Source organism: Homarus americanus, unplaced genomic scaffold, assembly GCF_018991925.1.
Source record: "Homarus americanus isolate GMGI-L3 unplaced genomic scaffold, GMGI_Hamer_2.0 scaffold40248, whole genome shotgun sequence".
In the NCBI taxonomy this organism is placed as follows: domain Eukaryota; kingdom Metazoa; phylum Arthropoda; class Malacostraca; order Decapoda; family Nephropidae; genus Homarus; species Homarus americanus.
Window position 1 is genome coordinate 4090001 of NW_024712526.1, and position 16732 is coordinate 4106732.

Sequence of the window (16732 nt, forward strand, 5' to 3'; positions counted from 1 at the left end):
GATATGCGAAAGGCTGCGCTACGGCACTCGGGTACCCATAGAGACTAGAACGCCTGCAATTGCCTAGCTCTATATTACAGTATATGACTATTTTAAAAAGAAGTTTATAAACGCCTCAAGGAATATTGCTAAGTCGAGTGTTCATACCCGGAGCTCACGGATGCCCGCCCCACGAAGGGTCACATCACAGCTTGATGTTGAAGAAGCCACAATTTCAGAAAACTGTCAGTGCAATATTTTTGGGGGACCATCTGCCAGAGAGCACTGTGACGGCACCGAGTGTGAGCGAGCTCATTGAATACCAGACGTGACTATCAGGGCTGTGGAGTCGAAGACAAAACCTTCGACTCCGACTCCTCAAATTTTTATGCTTCCGACTCCGACTCCTTGGCCTATTTGTAACAACTATTTCTACCATCCTAATTGTAATTTGTATGTTGTAACCTGCATAGGTAAAACGTAAAACACCGTGGCTATACTGCTACAGCTTTATTAATGATCTGGACGATATTTAAGAACTACAAAAAGATGATAGGCTTGACTTTCAAAGTTTCAATCAAAAGAAAAATAAATTTATTAAAAATTCAAGATATTAACTAGAAAACACCATTTACATGTATATCTAAAAGTTCGATCTCAGCATATGAATTTTGTTTAAGCTCATAATCTGATGTGGATCTAAATGATGATCCTACAATTCCTTTTAAAGTAAAGTTATATATTTATGTACATTAAAGAAATAAATACCTTATTAAGGAAAATGGATAAACCTTACATGATTAAGTTATTAAATTAAATTTGCCTTAATCTCACCAAAAACAGGTTGTAGCTAATTGTTTTGTAGCTGAGAGCCTCTGTGCAGTTTTCAACGAAACAAAATTTGATATAATTCAAAATTTCAAATGGTAAAGAAGAGACTATCGTCCAAAATTATAGTGCTATACTGTGCCTGCTACAATAAATTCATAATAATGCTTATAAAATGGAAATAAATTATTTTAATAATTTAAGAAAATTAGTGGGATCAGTGGAATCACTGCAATGAATATGCCTGAGTTCATATATTTGTTCTTAGGAACAGAATAGCTTGAGTCGGAGTCGGAGTCTGGACAATTTTACCGACTCCGACTCCACAAGCCGAAATTTCCTCCGACTCCGACTCCGACTCCACAGCCCTGATAGGTACTCCTGAATGTGCTGCTTAAGGATCTGTTAACCAAAATTTGATATCTTGATTATAACTTGTTCAAATGGCTTTTAGAAAATGTTCAAATGTTTTTTAGAATATTTTAATTACTTTTGCAATGCTAATTACTCGCCACTTATGGGTTTTCGAGGTCATTTCTTGGTGCTTATGTATTATTCTGGATGTACTTAAATAGTTAGGCACATTAAATTTTAGTTCAGAGAGAAAAAATATTTTTGGCCAAAAATCCTTTAAGGCTTTTAGACTTACAATTTTTGTCATTTTCGGCCAAAAAATGGATTTTGTTCAAAATTTCAGTATAGGTACTCCTGAATGTGCTGTAAGGATCTGTTAGCAAAATTTGATATCTTGATTATAACTTGTTCAAATGAGCACGAAAAATGTTCAAATGATTTTTAGAATATTTTAATTACTTTTGCAATGTAGTACTCGCCACTTATGGGTTTTCGAGGTCATTTCTTGGTGCTTGTGTATTATTCTGGATGTACTTAAATAGTTAGGCACATTAATTTTAGTTCGGAGAAAACGTATTTTTATTTAAAATCCTTGGGCTTTAGACTTACAATTTTCAAATCATTTCGGCCCAAAAAAATGGATTTTGTTCAGAACTGGTATAGGTGCTCCTGAATGTGCTGTAAGGATCTGTTGCAAAATTTGATATCTTGATTATAACTTGTTCAAATGGCTTCTGAAAATGTTCAAATGATTTTAGAGATATTTTAATTACTTTGCAATGCTAATTACTCGCCACTTATGGAACCGGTGTTCTTGGTGCTTGTGTATTATTCTGGATGTACTTAAATAGTTAGGCACATTAAATTTTAGTTCAGAAAGAAAAAGTATTTTTGGCCAAAAATCCTTTAAGACTTACAATTTTTGTCATTTCGGCCAAAAAATGGATTTTGTTCTAAATTTCAGTATAGGTACTCCTGAATGTGCTGCTTAAGGATCTGTTAACCAAAATTTGATATCTTGATTATAACTTGTTCAAATGGCTTTTAGAAAATGTTCAAATTATTTTTAGAATATTTTAATTACTTTTACAATGCTAATTACTCGCCACTTATGGGTTTTCGAGGTCATTTGCTTGGTGCTTGTGTATTATTCTGGATGTACTTAATAGTTAGGCATTAAATTTTAGATTCAGAGAAAAGCATTATTTTTGGCCAAAAATCCTTTAGGCTTTAGACTTACAATTTTGTCATTTTCGGCAAAAAATGGATTTTGTTCAAAAATTTCAGTTTAAGTACTCCTGAATGTGCTGCTTAAGGATCTGTTAACCAAAATTTGATATCTTGATTATAACTTGTTCAGATGGCTTTTAGAAAATGTTCACAAAATGATTTTTAGAATATTTTTAATTACTTTTGCAATACCTAATTACTCGCTACTTGGGTTTTCGGGTCATTTCTTGGTGCTTGTGTATTATTCTGGATGTACTTAAATAGTTAGGCACATTAAATTTTAGTTCAGAGAGAAAAAGTATTTTGGCCAAAAATTCTGTAAGGGGTAAGCCTTACAATTTTTGGCATTTCGTCCACAAATGGATTTTGTTCAAAATTTCAGTATAGGTACTCCTGAATGTGCTGCTTAAGGATCTGTTAACTAAAATTTGATATCTTGATTATAACTTGTTCAAATGGCTTTTAGAAATGTTCAAATGATTTTTAGAATATTTTAATTACTTTTGCAATGCTAATTACTCGCCACTTATGGGTTTTCGAGTCATTTTCTTGGTGCTTGTGTATTATTCTGGATGTACTTAAATAGTTAGGCACATTAAATTTTTGATTCAGAGAAAACATTTTGGCCAAAAATCGCTTAAGGCTTTAGACTTACAATTTTTGTCATTTCAGGAAGAAATGGATTTTGTTCAAAATACAATTATAGGTGTTACTCCTAGATAGTGCTGCTTAAGGATCTGTTAACCAAGAGAATTTGATATCTTGATTATAACTTGTTCAAATGGCTTTTAGAAAATGTTCAAATGATTTTAGAATATTTTAATTACTTTTGCAATGCTAATTACTCGCCACTTATGGGTTTTTCGAGGTCATTTCTTGGTGCTTGTGTATTATTCTGGATGTACTTAAATAGTTAGGCACATTAAATTTTTAGTTCAGAGAAAACGTATTTTTGGCCAAATCCTTTTAAGGCTTTTAGACTTACAATTTTTGTCATTTTCGGCCAAAAAAATGGATTTTGTTCAAAATTTTCAGTATGGGTACTCCTGGATATGCTGTAGGATCTGATAACCAAAATTTGATATCTTGATTATAACTTGTTCAAATGGCTTTTAGAAAATGTTCAAATGATTTTTAGAATATTTTAATTACTTTTGCAATGCTAATTACTCGCCACTTATGGGTTTTCGAGGTCATTTCTGGTGCTTGTGTATTATTCTGGATGTGCTTAAATAGTTAGGCACATTAAATTTTAGTTCAGAGAGAAAACGTATTTTTGGCCAAAAATCCTTTAAGGCTATAGACTTACAATTTTCGTCATTTCGGCCAAAAAATGGATTTTGTTCAAAATTTCAGTATAGGTACTCCTGAATGTGCTGCTTAAGGATCTGTTAACCAAAATTTGATATCTTGATTATAACTTGTTCAAATGGCTTTTAGAAAATGTTCAAATGATTTTTAGAACATTTTAATTACTTTTGCAATGCTAATTACTCGCCACTTATGGGTTTTCAAGGTCATTTCTTGGTGCTTGTGTATTCTTCTGTATGTACTTAAATAGTTAGGCACATTAAATTTTAGTTCAGAGAGAAAAAGTATTTTTAGCCAAAAATCCTTTAAGGCTTTACACTTACAAATTTTGTCATTTTCGGCCAAAAAATGGATTTTGTTCAAAATTTCAGTATAGGTACTCCTGAATGTGCTGCTTAAGGATCTGTTAACCAAAATTTGATATCTTGATTATAACTTGTTCAAATGGCTTTTAGAAAATGTTCAAATGATTTTTAGAATATTTTAATTACTTTTGCCATGCTAATTACTCGCTACTTATGGGTTTTCGAGGACATTTCTTGGTGCTTGTGTATTATTCTGGATGTACTTAAATAGTTAGGTACATTAAATTTTAGTTCAGAGAGAAAAAGTATTTTGGCCAAAAATCCTTTAAGGCTTTAGACTTACAATTTTCGTCATTTCGGCCAAAAAATGGATTTTGTTCAAAATTTCAGTATAGGTACTCCTGAATGTGCTGCTTAAGGATCTGTTAACCAAAATTTGATATCTTGATTATAACTTGTTCAAATGGCTTTTAGAAAATGTTCAAATGAATTTTAGAATATTTTAATTACTTTTACAATGCTAATTACTCGCCACTTATGGGTTTTCGAGGTCATTTATTGGTGCTTGTGTATTATTCTGGATGTACTTAAATAGTTAGGCACATTAAATTTTAGTTCAGAGAGAAAAAGTATTTTTGGCCAAAAATCCTTTAAGGCAATAGACTTACAATTGTTGTCATTTTCGGCCAAAAAATGGATTTTGTTCAAAATTTCACTATAGGTACCAGGGCTGTGGAGTCGAAGACAAAACCTTCGACTCCGACTCCTCAAATTTTTATGCTTCCGACTCCGACTCCTTGGCCTATTTGTAACAACTATTTCTACCATCCTAATTGTAATTTGTATGTTGTAACCTGCATAGGTAAAAAGTAAAACACCGTGGCTATACTGCTACAGCTTTAGTAATGATCTGGACGATATTTAAGAACTACAAAAAGATGATAGGCTTGACTTTCAAAGTTTCAATCAAAAGAAAAATAAATTTATTAAGAATTCAAGATATTAACTAGAAAACACCATTTACATGTATATCTAAAAGTTCGATCTCAGCATATGAATTTTGTTTAAGCTCATAATCTGATGTGATCTAAAATGATGATCCTACACCTTTTAAAGTAGTTATATATTTATGTACATTAAAGAAATGACACCTTTATTAAGGAAAATGATAAACCTTACATGATTAAGTTATTAAATTCAATTTGCCTTTAATCTCACCAAAACAGGTTGTAGCTAATTGTTTTGTAGCTGAGAGCCTCTGTGCAGTTTTTCTAACGAACAAAATTTGATATAATTCAAAATTTGAAATGGTAAAAAGAAGAGACTATCGTCCAAATTATAGTGCTATATCAGCTCATAATAATTCCATAATAATGCTTATAAAATGGAAATAAATTCTTTTAATAAATTTTAAGAAAATTAGTGGGATCAGTGGAATCACTCGCAATGAATATGTTCTATTCATATATATTTATTCTGTACAGAATAGCTTCAGTCGGAGTTTGAGTTCGATACCCACTGACCTGACCTTAATAAGTCAAATTCTCCGACTCCGACTCCACAGCCCTGGTGACTATCACTGGAACAGGTAGATACATTCTTGAACAAATACAGTTCTTGCCAACAGTGACGTGATGTAACGTTAATTAGGCGCCATGGTTGCGAAAATAGGTTTTCTATGGTCTCGGCATCTCCTACTAGTGAAGAGAATGGTATGGGCGAGAAAACCTCCGCTCTACTAAAATTCCAGTGTTGTCTTGGGTCAAGGTCTGAATAAATAAATCTGTAAACCTAATACTTATTTGATGAACATTAGTAACGATAGTGCATTTTTCTAAAGTGGACAGGGCAGGTCATTGTATATTATAGATGGTTTTAATGATTTATAGTAGATTTGGGAAGGCATCTGATAGGGTGGGGGGCATTACAAGTGTATTGGGTGGGAGGAAGGCTTTTAAATGCAGTAAGAGAACATCAGGGAAAAAATTGAAGTATTTTAAATAAATGTGGGTGTTAGACAGGGATGCGTTATGTCTCTTTGGTTTTTCAGTATAGACATAGATACACTGGTGAAAGTGGTGATAATAAACTTTCTTACAGGGCTGCACACAGCTCAAATCCCGATTGTAAGGGAGCCAAATTGTCACTGCTCAGTATAACTGGTGACTGGTTCTGAGCCATCATGTATTATACAAGTCCTGGGGAGCCAGGTTGCCACTGGCCATCTCTCTCTCTCTCTCTCTAACTGTAATTACCGTAAGTTAATTCTTTAAAACTTTCAACTGTAAAATAAGAATAGTATTTTCCATGCATTAAGATAAACTTAGTTTTTGCCTTTAAGCATGTAGGATGAGTCTGAGTGACAGACCAGTGCTTGTGTTTTTTCAAATTTAGTCTTTTTAGTGATTTCTTCTTGAGATGGAAAAGAGTATAAATGATTGCTAAATCATCCTGAATGTAATGTTTGTGGTTATTAGCGCATTAAAAAGTTATTTAAAGGGCTTAATACTTATAACTTAATAAAACAAACTATAGCATTAACAAAATGTTTCATGGGTTTTATTTTTTTATTTATTTTTTTATTTTTTTAACCAGCGGTTTTTACCAGCCCTGCTGCCCCAGTATGTTTTAAATCACTTTTATATACACTGTATTAAAGAATGTAGACTATCTGTACTATAAAATCACGTTTCCTTTTACTCTAAAAAGATCGTTTTTTCTTTCAAAAATCATACTTGGTTTTCGGCACTTGGGGTCATAAAATGAATTTTGTTTAAATTTTATACAAAGGTAGTACTCTACAGGCTGATTAAAGATGCGTTTTCACAATTAAAAGAAATTAGTAATTATTGAAGTGAAATTAACATATTTAAAGTACTGTACAGTATTTACAAAGTCAATTATGCATTTTTAAATCACTTTAACATATATTAAAAAATACAAATAAAGACTATCTTTACAATATAAACACATTAGTTTCCACTTTAATTCTTTAATTTTTTAAATGTCATTTGATATCAAAAATGTACCTTACATAATACCTTGGTTTTTAGCTCTTGGATTTTGTTCAAATTTCATACAAAGGTATTACTTTACATGCTGATTAAGGATGCGAGTCCGTAAGTTTAAAATATAAAAAAATATACGCCTAAAGAGCTTTGCACCAATTGTTCCGGCTAACAGAGATATCACTGCACACTTTTTTTTTCTCGGTGGGGAACTGAACCCCTTTTTTCCCATATGTTATGTTATTCACTATACTGTACATTTATTCATTCTAAAAATGGCTTTCAAGAAAACTGTAATGTACAGTAGCTAAAAAAAGTATTTGTGCATACGGTACTCTGTGTGAAACAATATGAAACCACGGACGATAGGTACAGTCACCCAAAAAAGTCCTGTCGCGAACCATGAACCCCGAGATTCAGAGTCTTGAATCCGAAGCATTTATGGACAGAATAATGTATCAGTGTCTACTGCTTCGGGTTCACGAGTCTGAATCGTGGTTCGCAACAGGACTTTTTTGGGTTGCTGTACATGTATTGGGATATGCGTGTTGTTTCCTTATACTCTGTGATGATAATCACTTAAACGTTTATTTTATTCCTATATGTCAACTCGTCCTCTGTGTTGGATACCGAGTGGTAGTGGGTGATGACACTCATACCAACCCTCCCGAGACATCACAAGTTGTACGATAATTTCGGAAGTCATCGGACCCACCCTGTCAGATCCTTTCTTTTTTAGCTACTGTACCTAAGTTATATTTCACCCTCCTTGCCACTGTTAGGTAACCTGTACCAAAAGATTGCTGGATTGAAAATTTGTCCCATGTAAAAAAAATTATTGCAGTTATTTTCGTTATCTCTACTTATGCATTTTATCATCCTTTTGTTACAGTAGGATTTTGTATAAATTTTTCATTAGTTTTTTCTGGAATCTCACCAAATAAACAGAAAATGAAGCAAATATGAATTTACATCAGTGACTCAGTGGTGGGGTGTGAGAGAGGGAGACAGCAGTGTTGGAAAAGGTGGAGAGTGAAGGCGAGAGGTGGCCGCTAATAACACGTGTCCAATGATGAGCATTTAGAATACAGTGCAGTATGATCACTGTCGTCACTAATGGAAGTAAAATTGTATGTGAATAGTTTGGTACCCCACCAGGACTATGAAGAAGAGGGAAAAATTTTTGATTAAAATTAAAACTAACCTAATCTGGCCATTATACTTATCTTTTGGGTTCTGTAATTATTGTACTGTATTCCACAAGCTGTAGCATGTGATTTAGGTTCATTTGCTGGTGTTTGCAGAATATTAGCCAAAGTTCTTTCTGAAGTTGTCAAGCTTCATTTTATTCGTTATTTTTATTTATTTATATTTTATTTTTCAAATTCAGTTTCGCAAAGAAAAAAGGAGATAACTAAACATGATTAGGGCAAGAACATATTATTAATATTTGAAACAAAAATTAAACATACTGTACTGAATATTATCACAACTCATCACACGAAAGTATTCCTAACTGACAGAGGATGGGGGTGGTAGGGGACCTTCTAATTGTAAGCCTCTTGTACAGATCCCCAGACACTCTGGTCTCAAAATCTCACTCTCTGCTCACATCAGGTCTACAAATGACCTGTGATTGGTCTACGATGCTATACTTATTTCTTTTTACAAGTGGTAGCTAAACTTCTGCCTACTCATTGGTTATCTCAACTGCTCCCACATTGGAGGGATCTTTCCACACCTGGAAATTCTCACAAAATTGCAAAGTGCAGTATGTGTTTTGCTGGCCTGTATGCATTTCAAAACTGGCTGGTAACATTTTAAGTGGGGGACTGCTGGTAATTTATGACTGGCTATTGGAGTTGTAATACATACTGTACAGTACAGTGTACAATATTCACATGCTAACTTCTTAAGAGTTGTGAAACAGGTGTTGTTACATTTTAAAATTGCTCTTGAAGGTGGGGAAGGTCTACATCTACACAGCTGTTAATAGATGTGTGTGGAACATGTGGCTGAGGGGTAAGGGAAGGACAGACCATTGCAGGCTGCACACAACCTGCACTAACACAGTCTACACATCCAGTACTTGGAGCCTACACTACAATTTACTTTTGTTTAAATTGAAATGTTTAAGAAATATTGGCCTTACGAGTGGAATATTCAAAATACTGTACAGTACAGTATATACAGTACTGTATAAGAACATAAGGAGTCTGCAATAGGCCGGTTGGTCTGTGCATGACAGCTCCTGTCGAGAGTTACTACCACTCTCTATCGTCCATGAATCTATCCAGCCTCCCTTTGAACTTTCCAGCGTTCCAGCACTTACTACAAAGTTGCTAAGCTTGTTCCACTCGTCCACCACCCTATTTGTAAACCAGTTCCTTCCTATCTCCCTCCTAAACCTAAACTTATCCAACTTGAATCCGTTGTTCCGAGTCCTATCCTGCTCGGGTATTATAAGAACTTTATCTATATCACCTTTATTGATTCCTTTCACCCACTTGAATACTTCTATCATATCTCTCCTCACTCTTCGTCTTAACAGTACAGTACAGTACAGTACAGTACAGTACAGTATATACTGTACTGTGGTAAAGTCTTGTTGCTTGGATGGATTCACAAATTGCAGGATATGCTGTACTGTTGCTGCAGAGTGGTTCATGATTCAGCTCAGCTGAGTAAACACCAGATTTTTTTAAGAACTTTTTAGCTAACATTGCAAAGGGGTAATGTACAGGTGCCCCTCTACTTTTTTTTTTTTTATATACCTCACCAGGGCACAGGTCACTGACCCACATCAGGGCCTGGGGGGCGAAAACGTAATAATAATAATGATAATAATAATAATAATAATAATTCAGGTAAGTAAAATTAAAAAAAAAATAAAAAAAATAATGAAATAATAATAATAATAATAATAACAACACTGCAATTATAATAATATTAATAATAAAGAACCATAAAGAAATAAAAAAAAAATCAAGAGTGAGAAACAATACAGTATACAGTATGTATGTTGTGTTGTCATTGGTAAGAGAAACAATTGAAACCCTACAATTGTGTGTAAATGAGGCTGAAAGTCAGATCAGCAACCTGGGACTTGGACACAATTTTTTTGATGCCATATGGCTGGCTGCAGGGTCTACCATTAGGCATACATTATGCTTCCAATATCTTCCCACGCGGTAGTACCTCCCTGTTTGGTAGCTGCCTACTACCAACTACATACTTACGAATGAGTTACATTCCTGAAGCTTGCTCATACATCCAATTGTTTGTAAGTCCAACTTTACTCTTGTAGATACCGAACATATTGTAAAAAAAGAAATTGGATGTTTAGTACAGCTATACCGTACAATACAGCCTTAAAACCTGGCTCACACTTCTCCTCTTAGGTAATGTATGTTTTATCTAGAATTTTCTTCAGTATAATCTAGTCTCATCCACATTAAACACCTGCTGGTAGGTAACCTCCCTCAATGATGATGTTTGTATCTCCGAAAGTTCGTAAGTCGAATGTTCATTAGTAGGGGAGCACCTATATTTATACTGTATGTGATAGATGTGTTTTATACTGTATATACTGTAGAATTTTTTTATGTTCAATAGTGGTATCAAAACAGTTTGTTAGAAATTATAAGGTAAAATTTATAGAATTCTTAATCCAATTTAATGAATGACCCATAAGAAGTTTTGATGAGTGATAATGACCTCAAGTTTTACATTTCAGCCGTCCAACTGGCGTAAGGTGCGAAACATCGTTCAGTGGACACCCTTCATCCAGACGTACAAGAAACACAAATATCCCTGGGTACAACTGGCTGGACATCAAGGTCAGTATTAGTCACCTACTTTGGGCACTAGCACTCACTGTCTTCACACTGTTTATGCCCTAAAGAAATTTTTGCAACATTTGTAGAAATACAGGTACTGTAGTTTGATTGTACCATCATTGAATTAAAATATTAAATAAAATCAAAAGGAATGGTTTTATTAATAAGGGCCTTTTTTCTGATGGTGATGAGGCTTTTTGTAATACTGATCACTCCTAACTAAACCAAATTAATCCATTTCATATCACATCTTTTTTGTTCTCATTTGTGAAATCTCATGGGAAGTCAAATCTGGTTCCCTTCCCTTGACTGCAGTATGTATCTGGGGTCAGGAGAAATACTGTGTTGGTAAAAGTAAAGTACTGTATTGCATTCCTAAGACTGCTGAACCTGATTGATACCAGGACCTTTGTCCTGCTCTGATATTATCTTAATGAGGATAAATGAATGAAAATAGTTACTGTATGGTACCACTTTTCATAATCTTCCAGCAGATCAGTTCCGGGTATAGAGACAAATTTCCTCATCCCTGGAATGTTTCCGAATACTGTAGCATACTGGGAAAGTTTTCCGAGAGTCAAAACTACAGTATACATGTCACACAGACAGACACAGAGCTGTATTTGTTAATGGAAACACCAATGTTCAATACAGTATATTTTAAATAAACAAAAGTATGCTATACTTATTTCTCCATACAGTATATGTGAACTCCATATTTGCGAATTAATTTATTCAGGTAAAATTATTAATAGCACTTATTTTTTAAGATTTGCAATCAAAATTCAGCCATCTGCGAGGCTGTTGGAAATTTTGTGACCAAATGTTGGCAGATGCGCAGTAGTGAGCGTAAATCTAGCGATCCACTAATGCATCTCCTGCACACATTCTGCAGTTAGTCATTTCTCTCATGTGTACCACACCATCCTCCCCCTCTCACTCCACCCAGTAACACCCAACACAACACACACTGTGTGCAGGATGTCTCCACTTTTACAGGAAGTCCAATGTTGTAGATTTTATTTTATTTACAGTGCAATTCCTCTTATCTGAATCTTCCAGGTATCTGAACTTTATTTCCTTTGGTCCCATTCAGTAAAAATTCTAATTTACCTGGTAGTCCAACAATCTAATTGCAACCGAAGTCATTCATTAGTGTGTCTGTCACCTAGTGGTGCTGTAACTGCTATGTTTACAAAATTTATTTGATAAACAATAAAATTGATACTAGCATATTAAAAAATACATTAGTACATATTTTATGTACAAAAATAGCTCCTTCCACACTCAAAAAACATCCTCTGGGTGACGCCACACTGTTCAGCTGGGCATTCAACCAGCTGACTCCAAGATGTGTGTGTGTGTATGCTGTGACATCACACCGGGGGGGGGGTTAGCGCAGTCATAACTTACTACTGCCTCCTAACATACACACCCATGCTCTACATTTGTTTTATTTTATAGTTTTATGTTATATTTTCTTTATCTATAAGCCACATTAGAGTACAGTTTTGCACTGTATTGTAATTTTTAATCTTTTGCTCTGTATTAGAGAAAACACTTTTACTAGGTTAGACTTTAATATCCTAAGTAATATAAGTTACAGGTGCTCCTCTACTTATGAACGAGTTATGTTCCTGAGGCTTGTTTGTAAGTCCAACTTTACTCTTGTAGATACCAAACATTTTGTAAAAAATTAAAAGATTATGGATATTTAGTACACTACAGCTATACCCTTTAATACAGCCTTAAAACCTTGCTCACTCTACTCCGCTAAGGTAATGTTTGTTCTATCTGGAATTTTCTTCAAAATAATCCAGTCTCATCCACATTAAACTCCTGTTCTGGCAGGTAACCCCCTCACTGATGATGTTTATATCTCTGAAAGTTTGTAAGCTGAACGTTCTTAAGTAGAGAAGCACCTGTACTGTGGTTATTTACATACTGTAATTATTACAAAAACTTATCCCATCTCTGAAACATTTATCACTTCTAACCCAAAATATTACAAAAATAATAATCTTGGTAGCCATGGTACAGTTGTGTTCCTACACCCCCTCTGGTAACCTGTCTCCAAATAACCAACCTATATAACCTACAGCAAACCTATCCATCAATCACATCTGTCGCTACATGACCGATACCCATTCATTCATAAATAGTGACACTGTGCTACTACTACTGCGACGTTGGAGACATGGGTTACTGTACCACTTTTCTGCAACTATCATGCCATTTTTCCATAAGGTATTCAATTCAGTACTACAGTATTTGTGAATTCTCAATGATTTCCGATAACTTATCCCTCGCGAATATGGGGGGATAAGTGTACTGTATAAACTATACTGTACTTGCCAGCAGATGCTGCCAACTTGAGCTTGTAATGCAGGCTGGTCAAATGCTGATGTATTGATATAGGATGTCCTGCCCTTGTCCTGTACCATCTACTGTAGCAGGTGTTGTTAACTGTCACTCTCCTCTCCCTCCATGAAAGAGGGATTGTACACACACTGTATACTGTATATACTGTACATCCTCTACACTAGCATACACAGTCCAGTACAGTACAGTAATCACTTTTTATATCTTAACAACTGCTGTAACAGTATTCCTGGCTGTTTATATACTGGTACAGTAATATGCAGTACTGCACAACACATATTGTCTGCAAAATTAGCAGTGAGCGAGCGAACAAGCTAATACAGTGGCAGCAGACAATGAACTAAGAGTGTTGCAATGGTTGAGTTTGAGGAGATAGGCTGCAAGATATATCAGTCAATCATAGACAGCCCATGCAGAGACATGAAAGTAATAGCCAATCGTACCTCACGAACACTCTGAACATACCCATTCTTGCGCCCAGCATCGGAAACATGATGCATTCTTTTGGAAATGTGTTCACGTGCCCTGAACAGAAAGATTTTTCCAGGAATTTTTCAGAATGCTCGAAAAAATTCCAACTAATTGAGAGTTCCAGGGATTGAAGATTTCAGCTGATGGAAGGATTATTGTACTGTACTGTGCCTTTAATGTATACTGTACTGGGAATTTTGAGATGACTTTGGTAATAAATCTGTTGTCATTTGTCTAATCTCTTTAGCTTTTCTGAAAACATCAAAATTTACACCATAGGTTAGTTAAATTATGAAGGCATTTAGGTAATGGCTATGTGCATTGTGTTCATATCAGAGGTGTGACAATATGATTTACTTGCAGGTAATTTCCGTGCAGGATATAAACAAGGAACAATCTTGAAGAAGTTGTGTCCTGTAGAGGAAAAGGCTTTAGAATCCATCTCTGCTGATATTTTACGGCCCTATGTTCCATGTTACACAGGCGTGGTAAGTTTGTACAAGTCTCATATTGCTCCAGTAAAATTGACGATCATATTGTAATACAGGTACTGTATGAAAATGCTTAAACGCTTTTGTTTCTTGATTCCATTTAATGTTGTACTTTACTTTGATGCATAAAATCCTTAAAATCAAGAAGATAAGTCTTTGTATTTGAGCTGACTACCTCAATACTTAGCAGGTTAAAATGAGGCAGTAAAGTGTATTTGTGGGAAAAACTTTTTAAGAAATAAAATAAGGGAGGTGCAAGGTGGAGCATTGAAGTAAAAGTGGCAGTGTTTAGGAAGAAGCAGAATAAAAATGTAAAAAGAGTGAGAGACTCTTGGAATAAGGAATTGGGAAGAAAGTTTTGTCATGAATTTGTTGGAAATATAAAATAAAGCTATAAAAGGGGAGGAAAGAAGTAACAGTAAAGAAATTGTAGAAAGTGATTAAAAGATACCGAGTGTTGGAAAAGAAGGCAGTGTGAATTTCTGCTACATTGTCTTGGCTTGTAATCTTGACGTTAGAACAGAGGGGAAGGGGGTTATAGTCTCCTTGTTTTGCCCCTGCTAGAGAACCAACTGGTCCTTCATATTGGCATTTTTATGCTACTTTAACTTGTAAAAGGAGTTCTTGATACTGTACTGTACTTTGTTTCATATTTTTTTGTGTATACCATATTGTACAGTACTGTATTTCTCTTTAGAACTTAAATGACCGTGTTTTATTCCCAATAGGTGGAGGGAGCAGATGGAGAGAAATATCTCCAGCTTGAAGACTTATTAAGTAATTTTAATCTTCCATGTGTAATGGACATTAAGATGGGTGTCCGAACATATCTAGAAGATGAGCTGGCAAAAGCAAGAGAAAAACCAAAACTAAGAAAGGCAAGTTGTGTTTATACATGTACGGTATTGTTATTTATAATTAATGAAGTATGTATAATAAACTTTTTCTAAACCAATAACACAAATATCATCTTTGGAATTAAAGTTTTTATGTACTGTCAGTACAGTACTTATATTTCATTTGTAATATTAACTTTCTCTCCTACAGGACATGTTTGAGAAGATGATACAAATTGACCCAAAAGCACCCACTGAAGCAGAGCTTAGAGCAAAAGCAGTCACAAAACCTAGGTGATTGAGTGTGCATGAATTTCTTTTATTTATTTTAAGCAATTTAGTTTATGGAGGTATTCTTTAACAAAGAATCATAGGCCTCCAACTACTGTATCTGAAAGTTTCTTTATATTACAGTACAGTACAGTACTGCATGTTTGAGTCACACACCCAGTACAAATACTGTACAGTACAGACTCCCAATATTGTAGTTTCTTGAAAACTGGATATTTCCTTCCCTGGCTACAAGTTTTGCTTTCACACACACTCACAGACTCAGTTGAATGTTTATTTTACTTCTTTATAACAAATTGAAGAAAACGTGGTTGTACACATACAGCTCCTCCCCGACTTACAACCTACTCGACTTACGACTACCCGCACTTACAACCTGCCTCAGTTGTACCAAATTTTTGTCAAATTACATATTTTTGAGTCCCAACGTCAGTACACAGACAAAATTTTCGTTTGTAATTCACTTTAAAATGGCTGGCAAGCTGAAAAGTGAGTTTTGTGGTGTTGAGAAGAAAAAGAGACACCCATTTTAGATTTTCTATGTATTATTTAAGCATTTTCGACTTACGACCTGGATTTGGGTCCCTAACCCCATCGTAAGTCGGGGAGGAACTGTCCTCTAAAAAAAAAAAACTTAACCCCTTGACTACAGATGCAAGTTTCCTATGTATTTTCTGTTATTAACCTGAGACTGAGCAGCTCTGCTATTGCTGAGGTGTTAGATTTTGTTAAAAGCTGTTTCCTTTGCCTTGTGGTCACTCCTGTCACTTAATACTTACTTGGCTTTCATAAGTCACTTAGTTTGTTCTCATAATTGTAAGGGTGTCACTGGTAAATCATAAAAGAACAGCAAAGTTTAGTGATTCAATGTGCTTGTGGAGTGAAGGGTGACTGGGTCAGAACTGAGAACTGTAGTGGGGATTCAAAGAAACTGTCTAGGATATGTTTGTTACCTAATTGGTGAATCATGTAAAAATGTAATCGTGTTGTGTGGATGTATGATAAACTAGGAATACTGTACCTGTACAGTATTTGGTCATTTTTGGTACTGTGCTGTTTAAAATCGAAGCAGTTGAAAATGTTAGAATACTGGAACTCAAATAATGGAGTGCTCTTTTTCACTTACTTTTAAAATTCTAGTACTGTACGGTTAATGATTTGTGACATATTAAACTGTCTTTTATGCTTTGAGAATATAATGAAGAGTATGATTTGTCTGAATTAAAAAAAAAAAAGTTTGTTCCAAGATCAAGTCAAGGTATATACAGTACTATGTATATTGCAGTAATTCAGTATTTTTAGGGAAGGTTCTACATAAATTTAGGAGCACTAAACCCCCTATTTATCTTTCTGTGTCTGTCTGTCAACATATATTTGTTTACTGTGACCAGCATAGCTCAACAACCA

The 16732-nt window shown here is 34.7% G+C and overlaps 1 protein-coding gene across 9 annotated transcripts in view; it reads left to right on the forward strand.

Annotated features, from left to right (window-relative positions):
• The window catches only part of LOC121860990 (inositol-trisphosphate 3-kinase B-like), a 112267-nt gene that overhangs the window by 84481 nt on the left and 11054 nt on the right, over positions 1-16732 (forward strand). For all 9 annotated transcript variants that reach the window (XM_042358421.1, XM_042358457.1, XM_042358493.1 and 6 more), the window contains 4 exons: positions 10752-10854; positions 14071-14195; positions 14927-15076; positions 15246-15328. In XM_042358421.1, the coding sequence (XP_042214355.1) occupies positions 10752-10854; positions 14071-14195; positions 14927-15076; positions 15246-15328 (461 nt within the window). The remainder of the gene's footprint in view (positions 1-10751; positions 10855-14070; positions 14196-14926; positions 15077-15245; positions 15329-16732) is intronic.